General features: G+C 43.2%; 1 protein-coding gene across 7 annotated transcripts in view; it reads left to right on the top strand.

Annotated features, from left to right (window-relative positions):
• Nucleotides 1-23860, top strand: part of LOC145424057 (histone deacetylase 4-like) — an 88263-nt gene that overhangs the window by 59404 nt on the left and 4999 nt on the right. For 6 of the 7 annotated variants that reach the window (XM_080296849.1, XM_080296847.1, XM_080296848.1 and 3 more), the window contains 17 exons: nucleotides 412-546; nucleotides 669-861; nucleotides 7861-8084; nucleotides 13937-14158; nucleotides 14444-14639; nucleotides 15318-15451; nucleotides 15556-15658; nucleotides 15752-15798; nucleotides 15917-16024; nucleotides 17429-17484; nucleotides 17779-17866; nucleotides 17965-18084; nucleotides 18947-19044; nucleotides 19807-19925; nucleotides 20113-20246; nucleotides 21647-21731; nucleotides 22093-22237. In XM_080296849.1, coding sequence (XP_080152975.1) covers nucleotides 412-546; nucleotides 669-861; nucleotides 7861-8084; nucleotides 13937-14158; nucleotides 14444-14639; nucleotides 15318-15451; nucleotides 15556-15658; nucleotides 15752-15798; nucleotides 15917-16024; nucleotides 17429-17484; nucleotides 17779-17866; nucleotides 17965-18084; nucleotides 18947-19044; nucleotides 19807-19925; nucleotides 20113-20246; nucleotides 21647-21731; nucleotides 22093-22237 — 2207 coding nt within the window. Of the gene's footprint in view, nucleotides 1-411; nucleotides 547-668; nucleotides 862-7860; nucleotides 8085-13936; nucleotides 14159-14443; nucleotides 14640-15317; nucleotides 15452-15555; nucleotides 15659-15751; nucleotides 15799-15916; nucleotides 16025-17428; nucleotides 17485-17778; nucleotides 17867-17964; nucleotides 18085-18946; nucleotides 19045-19806; nucleotides 19926-20112; nucleotides 20421-21646; nucleotides 21732-22092; nucleotides 22238-23860 lie in introns of those variants that run through there. The other variant, XR_013905008.1, reaches the window with a different exon arrangement.

Raw genomic sequence — 23860 nt, 5'->3', positions numbered from 1 at the left:
TTCTTGTAATTTTAGCATAAAACTTATTAAGCCTGATCTCTGAAATTGTAGCCTGGCTCCTTTGTGCCAGCGATGTGCTGCAGGTTCTCTTATTAGCTTTAAAACATTGCAGCCTGGAGTACGTATGAAGGCTGTGATTGAGGGATGTTCGGATTATTGTTCTGTGGACAAGGAGGCAGGCTGAGGAGCTGGCAAGATGCTATTTGTGGCAGCCATTAGGGGCACTCAGGCAGTGTGGAGGAGGCTTCTGTCCGTGACAGTTTTACATCAGCAGTGAGGGTGCAAATGTAGATCTTTCCCCGTGTGTGGACTTTTTCTTCTGTGTGCTGTTTGTTTTTTTTTGTTATCTGTGTGCAGGAGGTTTTTTCCCTTGATGCAAACACAGATAAATCATTTAAATGTGTTTTCCAGGCATCTTTGGCCCAGAGGCTGTGCAGCGGTGCTGATCGTGGCTCCGTTAGCCAGCTGTCCCTCTACACTTCCCCATCTTTACCCAACATCACCCTGGGGCTGCCAGCCACTGCCACGGCCACTGCTGCTTCTAATGTAAGGAGGAAACTTGACTGAACAGCTTGCAGACTGTGCATCTCTCTAACTGTGAATTTGTTTTGTTTAGAGTGCACTGTCTCCAACTATCTATTCAAATATGCTTGCACGCTCTTTTCCAGGTGACCTCAGCCCAACAGGATGGAGGCCTGCAGCCAGCCCTCTCCCTCAGCCCTCCATTCCTCTCCGGTGGCCACTTGACCCCCTACTTGGCCGAGGCTGGAGCAGGAACAGGCGGGCACGGTGCACACAGTCCCCTGCTCCAACACATGGTGCTCATGGAGCAGAGTCCAGCGCAGAGCCCCCTGGTGACAGGTAGGGGAAACAATTCAGCTTTTATTAAATACCTTAAAGCATAGACTATATATACATGAAAGATGGCGATAGCCACTGGTTTCCAAATTAGCTATTTTTTGCAATCACTATAGTGATCTGAAGGCCGACATGACCGCATCTGGATGAGAGGGTAGACCTCGGGTGTTACCTGAACCCTGGGGACAGCAAGCTGCCCCCGTTAGATAAACAGGCTTAAAACAACATATACTTAGAGGAGAAAACAGCTGCTTCCCTGGAGTGTCCTTTAAATAAAACTGAATATTGAACAAGAGTTAGTTAGTTATCACCCAACTGAGCTCATATCTTGAAGGTTCAAACTCATCTTGGTTTTTGGGGGATAGACAAGAGGGTGTTGGTATTTACTGATGGTACCAAGGAGCATCCATAGACGCAGATACCTGCTAATGAGCGATAATGTGTAACTAAACATGCCACTGACATGTGGCACAATCAGCCATGTAATTTTGTGTTGCTTTTTGATTCATTAGTGACGGAGTCCATGTGCCTTACTGTTTTCAGAGGAATGTTTTTTTTGTTTAAGTTATTTAACACTGAACCATGAAACATTCAAGCATGTGTCTGCACAGACAAGTTAGCAAAGAGCAAGTTTTTAATTATATCTTTAAGGACTTTGCAAGTAGCAGCATGATTAGCTAAATATATAAAATTGTTTTGTTTTTTGCACCAACAAGTTAATTCCAAAGAGACATTAGCTGAAAACTTGGTGTCTTAGCGTGTTGTGCAGTGGGTCATAAAAAATTTGAGGAACCCGGACAGAGGTCGTCTAGGATGGATGTCAAAGAGCCGTTCTTAAGTAAGGGAAACACTGTCAGCATCAATGTTCCCTCTAAGCTGCTGGCACGTCTCTGTGCACAGAAAATCTGCGTTGCGCACAAAAAAAATCTAACCTGAATTGAAATTAAAATAAATACGTTAACAATTCTGTTTTACAGTCTTAGTCAGTGACAGGCTGCTCCTGTATGGGATCAGAACGATGCCACCTTATCCCACAGTCCAGCCAATGATGCGATTCATTATTCGTTTAGCACAAATCTTGTGTAGTCAGTGTGTAGTCAGTGTGTAGTCAGTGCGTAGTCAGTGTGTAGTTAGTGTGTAGTCAGTGTGTAGTGAGTGTGTAGTCAGTGTGTAGTCAGTGTGTAGTCAGTGTGTAGTCAGTGTGTAGTTAGTGTGTAGTCAGTGCGTAGTCAGTGCGTAGTCAGTGTGTAGTTAGTGTGTAGTGAGTGTGTAGTCAGTGTGTAGTCAGTGCGTAGTCAGTGTGTAGTTAGTGTGTAGTGAGTGTGTAGTCAGTGTGTAGTCAGTGTGTAGTCAGTGTGTAGTGAGTGTGTAGTTAGTGTGTAGTGAGTGTGTAGTCAGTGTGTAGTCAGTGTGTAGTCAGTGTGTAGTTAGTGCGTAGTCAGTGCGTAGTTAGTGCGTAGTGAGTGTGTAGTGAGTGTGTAGTTAGTGTGTAGTTAGTGTGTAGTGAGTGTGTAGTTAGTGTGTAGTGAGTGTGTAGTGAGTGTGTAGTGAGTGTGTAGTGAGTGTGTAGTCAGTGTGTAGTGAGTGTGTAGTGAGTGTGTAGTGAGTGTGTAGTTAGTGCGTAGTGAGTGCGTAGTGAGTGTGTAGTGAGTGTGTAGTGAGTGTGTAGTGAGTGTGTAGTGAGTGTGTAGTCAGTGTGTAGTGAGTGTGTAGTTAGTGTGTAGTGTAGTCAGTAGTGTGTTGTGTGTCAGAACAATGAGGCGCCTGCTGAGTGTTACAGGTGTTACAGCAGTGACACATCTGCTGCTGTCAGGCCTGCAGGTATCAGGCTGTTGTTCTCCTTCATCTCATAGTGGACACAAATTATTTTTGGAGTGAAACAAATAATTTGTGTGGCATCAGATTTGATGCAGAACAGCTGATTGTTCTGTAAATAGTTTGAAATGTTTGTTTAAAAACACCTTGGCTGCATTTTTAGGTAAACAGCTGCAAAACTTTGTTGTTTGCAAAACTCAGTAACTTTTTGAAGAAGTAACTCTAGTTACCGGTAATTGCCCAACATTGGTCATTATTTACTGTATTTGCAGACAGAGTTACAGACTCTCTCCCAGACAGATATATATATATATATATATATATATATTTTTTTTTTTTTTTTTTTTTTACTTCCAATAGTGTTAACATGCTACAGGTCATGAACAAGATTATTTTTCTTTTCATTGTAAGTGGGCTAAAGCAGTTAATTAAAAGTAGTCTAACATAAATGCTGTAATTAGATTATTTTAATAAACATGTAACTTGGATCGGATGCTGGCGTGACCACAGTGCACACGTCTGCTGCTGCTCACAGTGGTCCAAGGGACGCTCAGAGAGTTTGTGTGTTCGCTCAGACACATGAAACATTAGAGGTAGGGCAGGGTATCGTCACTCATTTCTAGAATCGATTCGATCCACGATTCGATTTAATTCGATTCGATTTGAATCTGGGAAATTTTGACAGTCAGAAATATTATAATTCAAATCAGCACATTTACATATTTTTGTATCTATAAAAAGGAAGCTGACACACGCAAGACTTTATCAAAGGTGTGAGCGTCACAGCAGAGGCCTTTGTGTCAAAGTAGCTGAAGATAAAACACAGAAAAACATGAAGGTTTTCCTGGCCTGGATTTTATAAAAATAATCTGAAGTAGAGCTGGGCGATAGAACGATAACGATATGTATCGCGATATAACTTTTACTCGATAGAGAAATTAAACTATCGCGATAGACCTCGCCGCTCTTGTCCTCTTAAAAAAAAAAAAAAAAAAAAAAAAAAAAGGTCAGCCAATCCAAATTAAGTAGCGCAGAGCCGAACCAATCACAGCCGCAGCGTCACGTCGCGTGACTTGTTACGTACAGCACAAGTGCCAAGCCGCACGTGTGTTTGTTTGGGAAGCAGCCAGCGGGTAATGGAGGAAATGAGTGTGCCGACTAGAAAAATCAACCGAGCGTGACCGAAGAGAAAACAGATGATGGTTCCAACGCCGGAGAGATTGTCGAACGGAAGAGCCATAGAAGTTCCGTAGTGTGAAGGTATTTCGGCTATTTCAAGTCTGACAAAAAACAGAGTAGCGTGCACTGTAAATTGTGCCGAAAGCAAGTCTGGAAATACAATAAACTGGTGCATGCGTCACACTGTGCGCCACGTTATTGTTTCGGTGAAATGAATTTCTACAATACTGTTAATTCTACTCTCTGCAGTGTTTAAATGCTTACATATACACACAGTTACTGTCCCTCCACACATACGACTCGGTTCTGCTTCTATGCCCCAGCTTTGTTTACTTTTTCCCACCGAGGCTTCTAGACTTCTGATTGGCCAACATTTCGGCACGGTTAGGAATCTAGCGCCACCTGCTGCTTTGGCATGTTCATAGCAGCGTTTTCCTTCATTTCTGCCTTTATGTGTGGACGGGATTATTTTTTAAAACGAAAACGGAAAATCTCAGTTTTCAAAAATACCCGTGTACGTGTGGACGTAGCCTCAGTCTCTGACTGGAAGCGCTAATTCGTCATTCGGCTTTTGTCAGACTAAAGTAACTGTTACAACTGTTTGAAAAGCTCAGCTATACAACAAGGAGAGATTGAGAATTTCCTTTTAGTTCTCAGTTTATTGGATGTTGCCATGGATATTGACAAAAGTTAGTCAATTTTGTCTGTTCTTCTGTAAAACAAACTAAGATTTATTTTTAGAATTAATATTTTGTTTCTAAGTGGAATTGACAGTTTAGTCTGTTTCGTTTGTTCTATTTTGAAACTTAAACGCTTTAGCGGCTGCCTTTTGTGTAGTTTGTAATATTTGCCTTTATTTATCTGAAAAAGTCTCATGTTCCTTAAGTACATCTACCCTGTTGAACTTATTATGGGAAATAAATATTTAAATAAAAACAAGCTGCTGATTATTTCACATTTTACTTGTGAGCAACGGCACATTTAAATCTTACAAATATAGTTATTTGGCTTATATCGTGATATATATCGTTATCGCCTGAAATGAAAAAAACATATCGTGATATGAAAAAATCTCATATCGCCCAGCTCTAATCTGCAGTACATCAAAAAACGAAAGAAAACCATTAATCAACACATGAACATCACCTCTGAAGTTACAGCGGTTTTATTAGAGACACAGCGTTTTGCATTTTGCATAATTTTAAAAAGTTTAAATTTGTTCAGTATTGAACAGCAGAAATTAGGTTTTTTTTTCGGAAGTATATAAAACGAAAAAAAAAGTTGGCCAACAGCGCTGTAAACTTGTGCGTAACAAGAAAGCGAATAACGAAGAAAACAGATTTTTAGACGGGAAACTGTTCTTGAAGTACAGAGAGAGAGAGAGAGAGCTGTGCATCGTGGTCGAAGCAAAACCGTAAAAGTCAGAGTGAATTCATGACGATGTTTATGTGAAGCGTTTGGATCTTCTTTTGCTGCTGGTTCAGTCAGTATTGTTTGGAGAGAGATCAAACTAACAGCTTCAGAATCAGCGCAAAAAGGGCGTGAACACAAAGCGCGGACCCGCCGACAGATCAGAGTCAGCGAGCTGTCGGCTTTCATCCCCGACTGTGAGAAAGGCGACATCTCACTGATTCTGATCCGCGGGTCGCGCTGTGTGTTTAAGTCTTTGTGCAGAATCCGTGTACCTGCTCTCATTTACTGTCTTAGCTGTTTGGTGGTTGTTGAAATTTTGTGATCTTTCACCTGAGATTCTGGCATTTCGGGCAAAATAAATTTATATTAAAAAATCGATTCAGGATTTTAATGAATCGATTTTACGTTATCAAAGCCAGAATCGATTTTAATCGATAAATCGATTATAAAAACCCACCCCTAACTAGAAGGAACATTGGTCAGTATGTATGGTAGAGGTAAGGAGAGCGCTACAGCAGTGAATGTACAGGCATCTGTAAAACACGGTGGAGGCTCTGTCATGATTTGGAGCTGCATTTCAGCCAGTGATGTTGGAAATCTTGGAAAAATTGATGGATCCCTCAGAGCCCGACATTATTGAAACAGTGTGGGATCATCCTGACAGAGAACAAAAGGCAGCCTAATCCGAAGAAGAGCTTTGAATGTCCTTCAGGAAGCCTGGAGAACTGTCCCTGAAGACTGCTTAAAGAAATTACCGAAAGCTCCCTAAGAGAGTCCAGGCTGTGTTGAAGAATAAAGTTGGGCCATACCAAATATTGACTTTCAGGCTTGTTAGAATTGTACAAACTCTGTTTTTACGCCTTTTTTTTGTATTTCCATTTATTTTCCGTTTTCCTAGCAAAATATAAAGAAATGAAGGACAGCTGAAGACTTTTCCACAGTGCTGTATAACAGTTCAACCTGTGTAGTTGTCACAGATGCTAAAATTGGCTGTAGATATCCAAAATATCTGTAAAGATGTTATTTTTGCTCTAAAGTTGGACATTTTAATAGTGCAGTTAATGGAGAATTTTTAGAGTTAGAGTTTTAGAGTTAACACTTTTAGAGTTGGTCTCAAGTGGCCATTAGAGGAACTGCAGTTTTTGGTACTTACTGCTTCGTTTTACAGCCTCAGCTTGATTAAATGTTAAATAAATAGCAGCAGTAGCTGAGAAAAAGCAACAAAAGAATCAAATGCAACGTAAACGAAAAGTAAAAATATTCATTTTTGCTCCTGCAGCCATCTGGTTTCACACGCACACACATGTATACACACACATGCACGCACGCACACACATGCACGCACACACACGCATGGACGTGCAGAAAAATAAAACCATCATCGCTGTGTGCCCCCTCACACTGACAGACGTCCATTCATTAGCTCGACCTAATGAGCTCCTTTCATATGTCAGCATATGCTGTCTGAGTATTACATGGGTCCATTGTGTGCCCTTTCTCATCGGCTCATTCACTCACTACCACACTGCGTCTATTTTCAGTGGGGCATTAGCAGTGAATGAGCAGTGACGCAGATACAGACGCACGTATGAGAATGCGTGTATTCTTGTCCAAAAACGTACAGACAAGGACGTATCAATGCCCACGCACAGGCCAAGAGCTGGAGAGTGTGAATCGTTACGTGCAGCAACAAGCTACTTATCAGAAAGACGCACTTTTAACCATGAAAACTTAACACTAACTCTTGTGTTTCATGTCAGCTCCTCCCCGGCTCCTTCTCTTTAAGTTATCGGTTTGAAAGCACAGCGATGTGGTGCCTCTGAGGCTCCGCGTCTCCTTTCTTACTTTTTCTCAGTGCTGCGACACTCCGCAAGCTGATCTGAGCTGCTGAGATGATCTCGTGTCACTACAATGGGAGATTCACAGTATTGCAGCACAGATGGTTGTTTTTATTCGGTTCGCAAATACATCTGCTAACTAATCCGAGGTCCAACGACAACATTAGGAACACATCATATTTATCTAGAATATGAGCGCTCTCATCAGTGCGGTTTATACCAAGAGTTCGGGATTTTCCTCAGGTGTTTCCGCTCCAGTCTGGGAAGTCTTAACCGAGACTCCTGTGAGCTGTAATCGAAGCCAGCTGGACTTTACCTGCTTCCCCGCCCCTCTGCTTAGACGTGAACCTGTTCGTGATTCGATTGTTCAGATTCTCGCTTCTGATTTTTAATTTGGAAAAACAGGGTCGCCACTCTGGAAATGCTGTCATATTTCCCCTGAGCTAACCGCCAGAATAGACTGCACACTCAAGTAACCATGAATCATTATGACACCTAGTCTAAATAGTCGCTCCGGTGCTCAGAGCCACTTTAAGACATGTCATTGACAAAACACTGCTTCAGCACATTTTCCTAAAAAGCTGCACGAAACTGAAGCGACGTTGTAAGATAATGCATCAAGCGCAGGGCCCGGATTGGCCTGAAACAATGCTGCTGCTGTTACTGAGAAATCAAGCGCCTTGCCAGACTACTTTGAAACAATGCTTTGGTATCTGCTCTGCCTTATGTAGTAACGTCTGCCTTGTTTGTGTCTTAGGTGTAAGCGGCCTGTCTATGTCGTCAGCAGCGTCCATGACCAAACTGCAGCGGCAACACCGGCCCCTGGGGAGGACCCAGTCGGCCCCGCTGCCCCAGGGGACCGCGGCCCAGGCTCATGCGCAGGCCCTGGCACTGCAGCAGCTGGTGGTCCAACAGCAGCACCAGCAGTTCCTGGAGAAGCACAAGCAGCAGTTCCAGCAGCAGCAGCTCCACCTAAACAAGGTATTCAATTTGGGTTTGAATTCAACTTGTGATTTGTTTTAAAGGCAGCTTGTCTCCGGGCGCGTTTGAATGCAAAGTGGTGCCGTTTTGTTGAATCATGCATCCATGTTGCTTTATAACATGTCGTCTCAGGCAGGGGGTTCGAGTGGCCAGAAATCTGATATCACGTTCACATAAACTGATAATTAATGGAGGCTATGAGTCTCAGAGGGCCAGCTCTGGAGCTGTAGTGTAGTAGTTTGCGTAGGCAGCACCGGGCTACACAGCCAATAATGTGTTAGCTTTGGCTGTGTGTGAAGTTGTTGACTTTCCTCTGCCCTCTCTTTCTCTCTCTGTAGTATTTTTGTTTGTGAGTAGGTGGAGGCAGGTATGGGTTAACATGTATAGCTGTGTGTGTCTGTGTGTGTGTGAATGCTTGCATCCACGTCTCTGCGACTGTGGCCGAGACAGTTGCCACGGGCTGCGAGGTAACCATGCGCTGCCATGGCAACCGCGCCGGAAGCCTCTGCCTTATATGGGCATGGAGGAAGAGAGCAGCTGCCGCTTTACCTATTCAAGAAGGGTACGTGCTGGAGGAGAGGTGGGTGGATGAAACAAGGGATTTCCTCTCCTCCTCCTCCACCTCCCCCGCACTGCTCTGCTCCATCTCACTCCCTTCATATGTTTCAGAGATCTCAAGTGGCAGATTTTTACACAAACACCTTTCTCAACAGCCTCTGGCACGCTAAGGACGGCTTTCTGCTTGTTTTTGCCAGGACAAAAAGAAGAAAGAAAATCTCTATTTTAGCATGTTATTCTGTCAAATTAATACAAGAGGGGATAAAAGAGCTGGTTTTGTTCCTTTAAATATCTACTGTGAATGTAGATATAGATAAGATTTACTCTTTTTTTTTTACATCTGACAAGTTGATCTAAACTCGAGTCCTTTTGGTTTCAAACTCTTATACTAGGAGATCTCTGACATGTAAAGGAAAAGGTCAGCAACAGTTTTTTATGTGTCCCAGAGTTGGATGAGAAGGTTGATTACTGTTATGCGTGCAGCTTACAGCCGGCCCAGCTCTGTCCTGATGTAGCAAAACCTGCCTACCAGCACCTCTAAACATCACTGCTACCTCATTTTTAAAATGTGTGCAAATGGCTTTGTTTTTGAAAAGCTATGATCCAGATTAGTCTTTGCCTTCCTTGCATTCTGTCACCACGTCTTTTGCACTGTTCCTCTAAAATTTGTCCTCATCTACTTACGTGCATTAGGCACAACATCATTTTTTGACATGAACATTCATGAAATGTGTCATTTTTGTTAGGTTTGTGCATTTTTTAAGCATTACGAAAGTGTCAGCTTCAGCTCAATTACATCCTCACTTGAAGACCGGTGCTACGGTTAGGGTAACCAGATCCTAGCAAACCAAAGAGATTATTAATGTAGGGCACAGCCTTCAGTATTATGGTAGTGAAAAAGTTTGATTTAATGTATCGCTACTTTTTAAAATGACACACAGCAGTACGGTGGCTCTGAGAGGTCATACACACTGTAACTTAAAATATCAGCAAATAGAAAAATTGCGCAAAAGGACACTAAACACAGTGGATTTTGAATAAAATACAACAGAAGTAGAAAAAAAGCAAAATCACAGAAAAGTGTTTTTGGGCAGACAGTTTGACGAGCTAATAGCAAACATGTATCTCTAGTATTATGTTAAAATGGTTATCATTTCAGGTGTTTTCTTTATTAATGGATACAATAGAATGAATATATGATCAAGTTAGGTTTCCTGTTAGCCAAATTTAGGTTGCTCTTGTTGGTTTGCTAGTGAAAACCTTTAATAGCATTAGCTAACTACTTGGCTAACGCTAATGCTGAATGCATTTCATTAAATGTAACATTTTACATTTTAATTCTGTAATACAATTACATGGAAAATGCCATGTAGTCAAATTAGCTAAAGCCAGCATTTCAGCCATAAATATGTTTGAGTGTAGGTTGCCTTTAGCATGTGTCATTCCCTTTATTTAAATGACACTTTTTCAAAGCATACAAAGAGAATAAAAAAGATGCTTATGAGGGCTTAAACTACACTACTGATGCATTATTAACTATATGAACTGAGGGTGAGCTAAAAGGCCGAGTGATACAGTTTGACTCTCCCACACATTGTAAGTGTTCATATAACTGTAATCCATTCTTATTTTAAATAGAATTACACTCAGTGGTTCCTGCTTTTGCACTTTAGGTGACACTTCATATTTTTTCTCAAGCAACCGTTATGAACATGGCAGTACTGTAAAACAAACACCACATTTAAGATATTCAAACTTCTCTTTTAGCACCACATATTGAAGTATAACCATATACCTAAAAGTCATTATTCGCTTAAAGTTCATAAAGCCATCCTGCTAACACCAATTCAGTTACTGCACTTTAAAATGCACAAAATGTAAAGAGAATACATAAAAAACTGAAACGAGTCAGGAGGAAACAGGAACAAAAATCGGATCTTTTCAGTTTTGTGCAACACTGCAACAAAAGCAGGTATGCCCACACACGCTGTGCACTTAAGCACCCTGGAAAGAGGCTGGCTGAAACTCAAGAACTGCACTGGTTTAGCATTACAATCTAGCACCACGCTGGAAACAGCACAAACAGTCAATTCTATAGCCTCAAAGTTCATCTTACCTTAGATGTTCTTCTTCACTTTGTACTTTTTTGTGTGAGCATGCAGATTCCAACACGGCCTTCCCCTGGAGTGCATAGGTGTACAACTTCTTACAACTGTATCCAAAGTTCCTCTCGACTTGAGTTTCACACTTTATGAGTTGTGCAGAGCGCCGTAGTGTAGCTGGTTTACATATTTGGTGGTTTAACAAGCGAAAGATCCCGAGTTCATCCCAGGAGGAGACAGAAATCCCTTTGGGGTTATGTCAGGAAAGGCAATGGAAAACAAAAAAAATTAAAAACATGTAGCACCACCTGTTGTGGTGCAACCCGTTGTTAATAAGGAGCACACCGGCTCTGTTGGTCAGCCCAAAAAGGAAAAACTCTACAAAGGCACTTGTAACAGGAATTTCAGAAGAGAAAACATCCAACGGCAGCCATACTTGGTGTCTTTCTGCCTTGAAGAAAGGTTGCCCAGATTCTTCTAGCCACAGTTTCCTGCAAGTGTGGATCCGTTACATGGTATTCTTTATACAAGTCATCCATGTCCAACTTTCCCCTGATATATAGTACCTCAGCTGGATCAGAGAAATGGAAGAACCTAAATGTAAACATGCTTCTATTAGTTGCTGTCTGAGAAGCCATACCATTTTACAACAGACGTGCGCACAGTTTGTGTAGCTCGAACAAATAAAAGCAGCGTTTAATTTGGCTAAATAGCAGAATAATGCTAAAGATCAAACCACACACAAAAAGCAAGATGGCCTGGATCACGTATCAAAATTAGTTTAGTAAGAAACATAACTATAGTCAGAAGAAGGTTTTCTAGTGACGATATGGTTTTGGCTTGGGACGACCCCACACTCCTGTGCACATAGGTGGAAACCCTAAGACAGGAAGAGCAGGTATCTGTGAGAGAAGATGTCGTCATGTTTCTGAACTTCAGATAAAATATCTGTGTTAGCAAAAGCTTCAAAACTATCATGGTCCCAAGGTCTTGACACAGAGTTGGGGTTTTTTGTGGGGATTATCGCTCACAGTGTTTTGAGTTTGTCTCCTTGTTGGGTTTGTTGTGTTTGCACTCTTGGGTTTTCTCCTTCACTGTGTTCCTTAAAGGGAAGCCTCATTACCTTGTGTATTTATTGCCTTTTGTGGTGTCGTCCACCGTCTTCCTTCTTTTCTTTCTTCAGTAATCCGACATACAGGAGTGTTTGCATACATATACACAGAATAGTTTGAACTAGCGAGACTGTACCTACCTCTTGACAGTACCACGGTACTGCTTCTGGACGGGTGTTGAAACAGTGATGAAGTAGAGCCCAGAGGAGTAAACATTGTTTATCTGTCAAAATTTAGTAAGTAAAATAATAATATTTGATGGATGATTTCTTCTCTGATTGGCTCCAGTCAAACTTTTAGCTAATAAATCTGATTGTGATTGTGAGCTGCTAACCTCCGGATTACCTTTCATCTCACCGCACTGAACGTCTCAACAACTTTAAAGTTAAGGGAAATATTTTCATCCTAAGTTTGTTTATTAAAAAATGGCAATTTTATAAAAGTTACACATGCCATTTTCCCCCGTTTTCCTGTTATACCTGGGAGAGACCACTAGCCTCTGTAATGTAGGGGAGAAAGTGTCAGGTAAAATACGGACTACCGTATTCTACTAATTATGTAACTGATATGATAAAGAAATATATCTGTTTCGATAATATATGGTTTCAACATCGAACAGTTCTGGTGTCATTTGGCTCTTGAATGGGCACCAAGCTGTACATGAGTATACTGTATGCTCATTGGATAATCCAGCCCAGATAACAACATAGGCCAGTCAAGAACAAGTGTATGATTGCCTAACTCCAAAGTAAAAGATGTTAAAAACAACACAAAGGAGCAGCTGGAGCTGGATGTGGGTTGCAAAGTGGCTTGCAGTTGCAGCAGAGACTATAGACAAGCTAAAGCAACTTGAATACTGGGCCCTGTATATGAACACAGGTATTACCTGAGTGTAGATTTTGTGGTCTAACATTATGCTCATTTAATAATTAGTCACATATAAATGTAATCAGTTAATTACTGCTATAGACAAACAGCCAGTTTACCAGTGTAAATTTATTTATTTATTTATTAACCTTTATTTAACCAGGAAGTGTCAGATTAGTGTCAGATTAGCACCAAGTTTAATAAAAACAGAACGTTTCCTGTCTTTTATCTTTATGTCTGCTTTAACTTGGCTGCTAATGAAATGAAGGGCATCAGTTTGAAGCAGATAGGCAGGAGGATTCTGGGAAAGTGGAGCGGGGGGGGGTCAGAGGTCAGAGCAGGACGTGAAAAATGGGGGTAAAGAAACGTCTGTTTGGATGCAAAGAAGACGAGAACAGTAACACGGAGGAAGAGGAGGAGGAGGAGGTTGAAAGGGAGTTGGTGAATGCTCTGACGTCAAGGCTGTCCCCTGGCACTGAGCCAAGGGGACCCAGAGGCTCGCAGCTCTGGGAGCGCACAGACACACACACACACACACACACAGACACACACGCACACACAGACACAGACATAGACACACACGCACACAGACACACACGCACACACAGACACAGACATAGACACACACACACAGACACACACACACACACACACAACTACACACACCTGTAAATGTAGCTCACTCTTGAGACTTCCAGCAAACACTTCTTTCTCTCAGCCTTCATATCGTAAACTCTGTGGAGGCGAGTACTCTCGGGCCCTTTTAGCGGTTCGTGTCAGTAAAAGTGAATGAAGAGACAACTGAGTCACCGCTCGGTTAACGGGGGGCCCAGAATGAGTCGACTGTAAAGAGACGCGACGGGGAGCGGGGAATGTCTCTGTTCTGCGAGACACATTTTGCCCCGGAGTACAGTTGGGAGAGCGGCTACTCACATTCAATTAGAAAGGATAGGTTTGAAATGAGCAAGACACCAATCTGGCTGAGTAATCCAAATTAAGCTTGTTAAAAGAAGAATGCTCGAGAGGAAAGAGCGCTCTGCCAGGAATTTGTTTCAGAGGAGAGCGTGCCCGTTTGCCTTGAATGCAGCCTCACACGTTGGATTTGTCGCATCCCGCTGTTCGATTGTGAAATAAATTTCACGTCGCGGCATCATCGCCCTCACTCCCCTTTCTGTGTCTCCCTCTCTCTCTCTGCCTGCGCCGTGTCCCGCAGATGATGGCCAAGCCCAGCGAGTCGCCCGTGGGCCGTCAGCACCAGAGCCACCCCGAGGAGACAGAGGAGGAGCTGAGGGAGCACCAGGACGGAGGAGGCCTGCCGCACGGGGTCACCATCAAGCAGGAGCCCCCCGACCCCCAGGAGCTGCAGGAGGAGGTGCTGCAGCAGCAGCACAGGGAGAGGGAGAGGCAGGCTGAGCAGGAGCTCCTCTTCAGACAGGTAAAAGATGAGGAGTTAACTTTTAGAGCACCTGATTGGCTTAGATAGGTTGTAGGTGTTCCTGGGGAAGTCCTGGAGTGTGGCGGGGGGTGGTTTGAAAGAAATGGCACAGCGTTCATGAGATTAAGAAGCAAAAGGGACGATCAAAGCCAGATTATTTGTTTTGGCTGCCACCTTTTGGCCACAAGTTGCGCTTGCAGTAAAAAAAAGCATCAAAGAGTTTTATTATCTAAACATTTTCCAGAATTCCCATCCTTTATTTTTCACTTTTGTGCGTGCGAGCAGCAGGCCCTGCTGTTGGAGCAGCAGCGGATTCACCAACTGAGAAACTACCAGGCCTCCATGGAAGCTGCCGGCCTCTCTATCTCCTTCCCGGGACACCGCCCCCTGTCCAGGGCCCAGTCATCTCCGGCCTCCGCTTCCTCCTTCCCGATCAGCGTCCCCACGCCCGATCCTCCAGTCAAGCCTCGCTTTACCACAGGTCAGCATCGCCCTCCTCTCCTCCCACTGAAGCATCACGTACTGTGTGCGTGCTCGTTTGCTTACACGTTAACTCAAATCTACAATCACCGTAAAGCAACCAGTAGGATTCATCGGCAGTTTAGCCGCCTCCCTGTGAGTTTAATTTCCATCTTAATGCACTCGGGACTGGAAAGAAAAAAAAATCACCCAGAAATCAGGTGAATTGGCCAGAAAACGTTGGGCTAGTTCCAGCCTCCATCTGGTAGCAGAAATAGACGAGCTGGATCAGTGAATCTTGCCAAAATCTTTGTCTCTCCCACTCTGTTGTTTCACTCGTTGAGGAGAAACCTCTTTTTTTTTTTTTTTTTTTTTAATCTCCTCCCAGCCGCTTCAGCGTGTCTTTTAGGAAGCGCACTTTTGTGACAGTTCTTGCATGCGAGCACCACAGCTGAAGATATTTTTAGTTTGGCCTACTTTGCTCCGATTCAGTTCCAAACTACAGAAAAATGTGCGGGAAAAGCACAGCTCAACAGCGAATATCAAACAAGGATCTGATGCCTCAGCTTTTCAAAATAAAAGAGTAAGGCGTTCATCTAGACCGCTATTGTGTAGATTAACAAAAATGAAGGTGGTATTTCACAATCAGTGTGTACGAGCATTTGAACGAGTGTAGTGAATGTTTCCATGTGTTTCCAAGGCCTCGTGTATGACTCCCTGATGCAGAAGCATCAGTGCATGTGCGGCAACACCAACAGCCACCCGGAGCATGCGGGACGCATTCAGAGCATCTGGTCCCGACTGCAAGAGACTGGACTCAGAGCTCAGTGTGAGGTAGGCTTGGAAAAAATGTAGATATCCAGCATCCACCAGCCGTCGCACAAAGTAGTGAACCGCTTATGTGAGCTGAATCCATCTGTGTGTCTGTCTGTGTGTAGTGCATCCGTGGGAGGAAGGCCACTCTGGAAGAGCTGCAGACAGTTCACTCTGAAGCCCACGTCCTGCTGTATGGAACCAACCCACTCCGACAGAAACTTGATTGTAAGCCTTTATACACACACACACACACACACACACACACACACACACTCAGCTGCTGATAATGTCAAATTGAATCTTTGTTTCCTGCGACAGGTTCAATCACTCCTATGTTTGTTCGGCTCCCGTGTGGAGGGGTGGGGGTAAGTAATGCTTGTTTGCTTTGTTTAAAAGGGGCTAAAACAGCTCACACTTCCTGCACTATTCAACATCGGTTTCCAAGCCAGTTTATCAACATGAGACTCGGTTTTCTGGTCTTAGGTGGACAGCGACACCATTTGGAACGAGGTCCACTCCTCCAGCGCGGCTCGCCTCGCCGTCGGCTCGGTGGTAGAGCTTGTTTTTAAAGTTGCTACTGGAGAGCTAAAGGTAACCTTGATTACACCTGTCTGGTGCTTCTTGCTCTGTTTCCCACTGCGATGCAGCAAAGTTAATGTGTTTTATGTGCTGCAGTTCTGCCACAGTCTTTGAAACTTCAGAGTGAAGCCCAAAGTTGCCACTTAAAATTTAAGATACCCCCTTTCATTCGTTCTGCATCACCCAGCCAGAGCAGGCTGAGCTTGGTATTTCCAATGTCCTTTTCTTCAGCTTTTTCCAGTTCCACTTGGGAGATACCACAATGCTCAAAGGCCAAATGAGATATATATAACCCCCCCAGTGACTTCAGGATCTGCCCCGGGGTCTCCTCCCAGCTGGGGGTACCCAGAAAGCTTCTGAAGGGAGGCACCTGGAGACATTTTAATGAGACACCTGCAACACCTCAGTGGGCTCTTGATGAGAAGGAGCAGGGTCTCTACTCAGAGCTTCTTCTTCTTCTGGATGTCTTGGCAACCACATGCTGCTACTGAAACATGTGGTTGAAGTAGCAGCATGTGTCTGTTGCTGTCGCTAGGTGAAGTCCAAAACATCTTTGTGATTGCTTTGGTCACTAAAAGATTGTGCCAATCTCTTGAAGTTTGTCAGCTTGTCTCCAATCATTCACAAACTGGTGAGTCAGCAGTAGTGAAACTTTAATCAGTGCAGTTCACACTGAAAATCATTTGCCTTCAAAGTAAACGCGTCTCTGCTACCACCAACATGCTTCAATAGGTACAACTCCCCATGCACAGTTGGCCAGTGGTTGCAGACAACTCGGTGTCTACCTGAGAGCATCACTCACAAGTTTAAGCAAGAAGTTTCTAGAAAAAATAGAGCACGCAGCTTAATTCGTATTGGCTGCTTCACCTTTATCAATAACTGCAGAGTAGTTTACCTGCAGTCCCCATGTTTCACAGCTCACTGAGCTCAGCTCAGTTTTGTTTATATACCACCAAATCACAGCAACGGCCACCTTGAGGCGCTTTATATTATAAGGACTCTACAATAATTGCAGAAATGTCCTATGAACAAGTACTTGGCAACAGTGGGAAGGAAAAACTCCCTTTTTAAAAGGAAGAAGCCTCTGGCAGAGATTCTGTGGAAGAGAACCAGGATTACTAATAACTCCTGATTAAGCGCTCAGTGCATCGTGGGAAGCCCCAAACACAAACGGCCATCATTGCTCGTTTTAACCCAAAACTTGTTGCAGCCTTATTGCAGTTATTAAACCCTCCGTTCGCTTTGTATTGCTGTGATTTAATGTTTGTCACACTCTCAGCGTTTCATTTGATTCGTGTGTAATAGTTTCCCACTTAAAGGCTAAGTTATGATGTTTTTTAATGGTGGTTAGGATCACAGAGGAAACAGTGATCAGTGCTAACAGACTCCTGTCGCTCCTGCCTCTTCTTTTTCCAGAATGGTTTCGCTGTGGTCCGCCCTCCTGGACACCATGCGGAGGAAAGCACTCCCATGTAAGGCCAAAGCCGTCACCGCACTGACTTGGAGACACTTAATCTGCACGTATACAAAAACCAGAGCTGGAACGGGCTCGTCTGGAATAGAAATTACATAAACCATTGAGTTTATTTGCACATAAAATCCTGAGAGCCTTTATTCTGCCAGCTTTCTCGGGCCCTGCTTTATTTATTTTCCATATTCTCCTCAAAAAGTCTTTAAATTGTCCCATTACAAAAATGAAAATGGAGCTCTGGCAAAGATATTCATAACAAACAGGAGCTCTTGCCCTCCGTCTGCTGCTGTTTCAGGGGTTTCTGCTACTTCAACTCTGTGGCCATCGCAGCCAAACTGCTGCAGCAGAGACTGAATGTCAACAAGATCCTCATTGTGGACTGGGTGAGTCACATGATCCTCTGTCATGTGACGCTAATCAGAAGATGCAGATTTTTCTTTTCTTAAGACCAGTTAGATTTATTTTCTTCTTCTACTCTCAGGATGTTCATCATGGCAACGGCACCCAGCAAGCCTTCTACGATGACCCCAACGTCCTTTACATCTCTGTTCATCGCTACGACGACGGCAACTTCTTCCCTGGAAGCGGAGCACCTGATGAGGTGAGTGTGTGACCTGTTTTACTTTTTAGTGGCCACTTCATTAGGCACACCTGTGCAGCTGCTTGTTAATGATATGTAACCAGCCAATCACATGGCAGCAGCTCGTGCATTCAGGCATGTGGACATGGTCAAAACAACCTGCTGAAGTTCAAAGCCAGATCAGAATGGGTGATTTAAGTGACTTTGAACGTGGCTGGACTCCTGATCTGCTGGGATTTTGCAGCCACGTGATTGGCTGATTAGATAGTTGCCTCAATAAACAGTTGACCTGGTGGCCAGGATACGCATATTAAATATGGCCAGCTTCACATAACAAGATAAAATTGTGTATAATTTAGCCCTGTCAGCTTCACGCTGTGTTTTATGGCTCAGTGTGATGAAGAAAAGTTGCCTTAAAGGGAGACGAGCTAAAACGAGTTGTTCCACACAGCGATTGAACTGAGGAGTATAAAATAAATAAAGATCATTTTAAACATGAACTCGAGTCCAAGAATAAAAACCGTGGAGCTGCAAAGGATAATGATAATTGGTCCACTTCAGCTTTTTGACAGTTTTTAGTTTGGTTGCCAGTTTTTTCAGTCCACACTTCTTGAAGCTGGTCGCACTCCAAGTTTATGTTATCTGTCGGCTCCGGGTGTATCTTGTTCGTTTCCAGTTGAACTCTCTCCAAGGATCACTTTATTAATGCTCTGTTCTAATCGTAGTTTTTTTTAAAGACATCTTGATCAAAAGGCAAGAAATAATCTGAAGTAGGGAGAAGCATCCTGTAATTACCCAAAAGAAGCTAAAAAGCTTAAAAAAAGGACATTTTCCTTTTTATTTGTGTCGTACACTCACTTGAAGTTTGTGCTCCTCTCCACAGGTGGGCAGTGGCCCTGGAGTCGGGTTCAACGTCAACGTTGCCTTCACCGGAGGTCTCGACCCGCCCATGGGAGATGCAGAATACCTGGCTGCCTTCAGGTACCAGATAAACCTTCAGCACATGTGAGGGGTCGGTTTAACTTTTGACGACAAACCTCGGAGTTAAGCGCCCTGCCTTTAAAGCCCTGCTCCCAAATAAAGTTTTCCCTTAAAGGGAGGGCGTATATAATGACTTCCATTTGTTTGTTGGCCTTCAGACTTCACAACAATATGCGGGGCCTTGAGTGTTTGACTTTGATCGTCATTGTTAGCAAGTTCAAAATTGACCTTAAAAACTGTTCAAGAAACCATCTCGATTAATATTCATCATATGAAAGAGCGTGGAGAGAGCTCTGTGACAAACTTCTTACTGTTTCAGGCTCTGCTCTAAGCATGTGGGTAAAGATAAGAAAATACACAATGAAAGGTGAAATGGTCAGACATCAGCGTGTTGTAATAAAAGCATCACAAAGTTTTCTTTCTGAGAGCTCCTGTTCCTTTGTCATGATACCAAATGTTTCTTCAGGTGGATGTTTCTGTTTGGACGGCCATAACTAATCACATGATACTTTCTTAATAGATGAAACTGGATGAAACAGATATATTCAGCTTTTTATCTCATGAAACAAATAAAAGTAACTGTGTGACGCTCATTAATAATCAGCTTTAATCATTTGCCGAACTTTAATGAAGCAACTGTTTGTCATGAAATCAATAATGATTGAAGCTTGCTTCTCCTTTGTGCGTCGCCTTTGTGCAGATGATGTTGAGATGTTGGCTGATGCACTGTTTAATCTTTGAACCCCGCCCTTCCACTCGCAGGTCAGTGGTGATGCCGATAGCCAGCGAGTTTGCTCCAGACATCGTGTTGGTCTCTTCTGGCTTCGACGCCGTCGAGGGACACCCTCCCCCGCTGGGCGGCTACACTCTGACATCCAAATGTGAGTGGGAGATTATCGGTAGTGTTTCTTATCTCGCGCTCCAGCCGCTCCACACGCCCGCACGCTGCTGACCGAGCTTTGAAGCAGAGTCTAACAGAGCGCTAAAATGTTAACGAACTTCAGCAGCTGTGGAAGGCATTCAGATACATTTAAGTGCATTCACCTCCTTCCTGTAAACTCTCTTCAGGTTTCGGTTATCTGACAAGGCAGCTGATGACCCTCGCCGGAGGCCGTGTGGTCCTGGCTCTAGAGGGAGGTCACGACCTCACCGCCATCTGTGATGCCTCCGAGGCCTGCGTGGCCGCCCTGCTCGGCCAGGAGGTAAGGAGGTCACTCTGAAAGCACGCAAGGCTGGAATCCTAATAAAAGGACGTCTCAAAGGGTCGACGTTAGAAACAAAGACCGGTCGAAGCAGGACTCGGACCACGCTCCTTTGTTCCTGCTCATCTTACACATGATAACTGACTGGAAGTGGACATGAGAAGAAATGGAGAAGTTAGTGATTAAGTAAACACATCTCGGCTCTGTATGTTCTCAAAACGTATGCAAGTTTTAGCCAATAAGAAGAAGTTTGGCTTAAAGGGGTGGAGCTAAAATAGCCAGTTTTAATAGTGTGAGTCGACTCCATTTTACTCTCCAGCTGTGAAGACTAAAGTCGTCACAAAACCGGGCATGCAGCGTGGACACACAACAATTCAGGTTAATTTTATTTATATAGCATCAAATCCCAACAGCAGATTGCCTCAAGGCACGTTTTGCTGTAAGGTAAAGAGCCTATAGTAATATGAGTAAGCGCTTTGGTGACAGTGGGGATGAAAAACATCCTTTTAACAGGAAGAAACCTCAAAAATAACCAGGCTCAAGGAGGGATGAGTGCGATGACTCAAGAAGAAAGTCACCTGGAACAGCGTTTCCCAACCACTGTACTGCGAGAAATGATCAGGTGTGCCGTGGAAGATTATCTGCTTCCACCTGATCAGTAATGACCGGTGTGAGTAACGGGCAGAACAATTACAGTCTCTTCCACTAGAGGGCAGTACAACTACCTGCTCTAATTAAATAGGTTGCCGAGTGCCAGTGAAACAGAAGACGAAGAAGAAATGACACAATAGTCATGCTGTGAGTGAGGCAGCGCAGTACGTAATAGCAATCGATAAATATTTGAAACGACAAAGTAGTCGTAGTGCCCGAGGGGGGAGTCGTAGAGCAGTGTTCAAAAGAAAGCAAAAAAGCTAACAGAGCCTGGTGCCCAGAGAAAAATGATCAATATGCTTTTTGTGAAATTTGTTTGGTGGTGTGCTGTGGGATTTTTCTCATGTGGAATGTGTGGAATATGTGGAATATGTGGAATATGTGGAACGGCTCCGAAAGGTCGGGAAACACTGACAGAACTTTCAAATGTCACCACAGGGTCAACAAGGATTCTGAGGCCGGGCAGCAATATTTTACTGGTTCATTTCTTTCTGGTTGTTTTCTTAAATAGTTATTGTTATTTATTAGATTTTTTTAGATATATTTATTGTATTTATATTATTTATTTATAAAATAGTCTTTATATTATTATTGTATTTATTTGTTGATCCACACTTAAACTCGGGGGCAGTCGATAGACGTCGCTGTCCTGGAGCGGCTGAGATTCATTAAAAAAGGCTGGCAGGTCATCCTGTTGAAGCTGTTGCACGCTCATGTTTGTGTTTTCTCTGTGTTTTTGTCCCATGCAGCTGGACCCACTGCCCAAGGCTGTCCTCGAGCAGAGGCCAAACCCCAACGCTGTTCGCTCTCTGGAGAAAGTCTTGGAGACTCACAGTGAGTTGACCGTTGCAGGAGCACCGACTCATAACACCGATACCCACAGGGACAGAGTTTATTAGAAACCTAATCTGTATCTGTAGCTTCATAAACAATCCAAAGGGTTTAGCCTTCATGGAAGTAGTACGTGAAAGGCAAGCTGAGTAACACTCAACATGTCATTTCTCTGTGACAAAATAAAGTCTGCAACATTTTTATTAGAGAATATCTATTTTTACTTTTTAAGATTCTCTCTGGTTCATTTTCGTGTGAGCTTCATATATTTAAGGTCAGCCCTCTTAATGCTTTACTTTTATTCACTTCCTCTGCGTTTGTTGTTTTTTCTCCCTCCTGTCTTTTATCTGCTCCGTCTTCTCAGGTAAGTACTGGCGCTCGGTGCAGCGCTACTCGCCGCGGCTGGGGCTTTCTTTGCTGGAAGCCAAACGGGGAGACTCGGAGGAGGCTGAGGCCGTCAGCGCCATGGCCTCTCTCTCTGTGGCCAACTCTAATGCCATGGAGCAAAGGTAAGGATCCAAAACCACAAGTAAACACAGTGTTAAGAGCAATAGTCTTGACTTAAGAGTAGTTATACACTTTATATAACCTTTAAACCCGGCAACAGTAAAGTCACTACTTTCTGTCGTTGACATCAAGTCTGCAGTCGGAGTAACGTGTTGTTAAATATATTTAATCCTGATGGAAACCTCCAATAAAACCTCCGAATAACTCAAAGATTCATTCGTTTACTGAACAACTTCTGCATATACTGATCAACTGCACGTATATTTTGTAAATATACTCCCTGGACTATATTTACAACTTTAAAGCCTTTAAAGAGATAACATAGATGAAATCATAGTGACTTTGTTTGTCTTTAGATAGGGTCAAAGGTCATTTATAAAGCAACCTAAACAAAGAGCCAACAAGAACATTTTCTACTTCTTGTACCGTAGTGGATCCACCTCACCCTGTCCCCCACATCCTCCTCCGTCACACCAACCAACATGTGCTCCTTTACTACATCCATGAATCTTCTCTGTTCTGAACATCTAAGCATCAACTCAGCTTCCTGTGTTTTTGTCAGGGGCATCATCTCCAAACCACAGCAGCCCTCACTAGCATCTTGTAAATCTGCCCTTTCACTCTTGCTAAGGTCTTAAATTAATGTCATTTAATATTTAAATAACTGACTTCAGGATGCTAAAATGGCTGAAATCATCTGCACAAAAGAAGAAAAAAAGTATATAAGGTGAAAGCAGAGAGGAACTTTTTCCTGATGCTACCCTTTGTTTGAATGGCTTGAAGGAGAGATTTAGATGCATGGGTGTAGATCTACCTGCTAACAAGTGCTGAGTAACGTCCTGTTAGTGCAATTACAAGAAACAATGTGTGCTATTTGTCAGAAAATAGCATTAAATGTGATCCAAAAGGCACAAACACAGTCCAGAGGTCCAGTTTACGAAGTTAAATTAGCTGACGTACCTTGCAGCGAACAGCCGCCACATCGACCACTTCAGGTCAGAGACGCGATCAATCATGCAAACTTTAAAGGCCTTTACACACCAGATGTGTAAAGTTTATGACCTATTTTTAATGTAGCCGTACACACCAAACACACACTCAGCTCAAAACGCACTCGTACTGAATATACAATGAATATACAATCATATAGTAAAACAATACTATTTTAATAATAGTAGTAGGAATACTAATACTATTTAATATCAATCAATATTCACTATCAGACGCACAGTTGGACATTGTTTTGGGTCAACTGGCTCTGAGTTCAAACTGCTTCACTGACATCATGAAACATACGTGAAAGCGATCGTGACACAACTTTAACTGTAAAACATCAGGACCTGCTCATCGTTGCTTGATGTTGAGTCAAGTCTTTTTCACAGTGCAATCTATGAGGACGAATGTCAGTGTGTGTACATACGTTACACAACAAATTTGCATCCAAACATTTGGAATTTCGTGGGTTTTTTGAGGGAGTTGGGGGACAGTTTGCAATGTGCTTGGTGTGTCATGGCCTTTAGTCTTAAAAACCTTTAAATGCCTCTATATCAGTAAAAAAGACCCTGTGTGTAGGTGTCAGGAAATAGCAAATAAGCTATCGAGACCAAAACTGTTTTTGTTGCCAG

Source organism: Astatotilapia calliptera, chromosome 23, assembly GCF_964374335.1.
Source record: "Astatotilapia calliptera chromosome 23, fAstCal68.1, whole genome shotgun sequence".
NCBI lineage: Eukaryota > Metazoa > Chordata > Actinopteri > Cichliformes > Cichlidae > Astatotilapia > Astatotilapia calliptera.
Note: the sequence above shows the minus strand (reverse complement) of the source record. Positions and strands in the feature narration are given on the sequence as shown.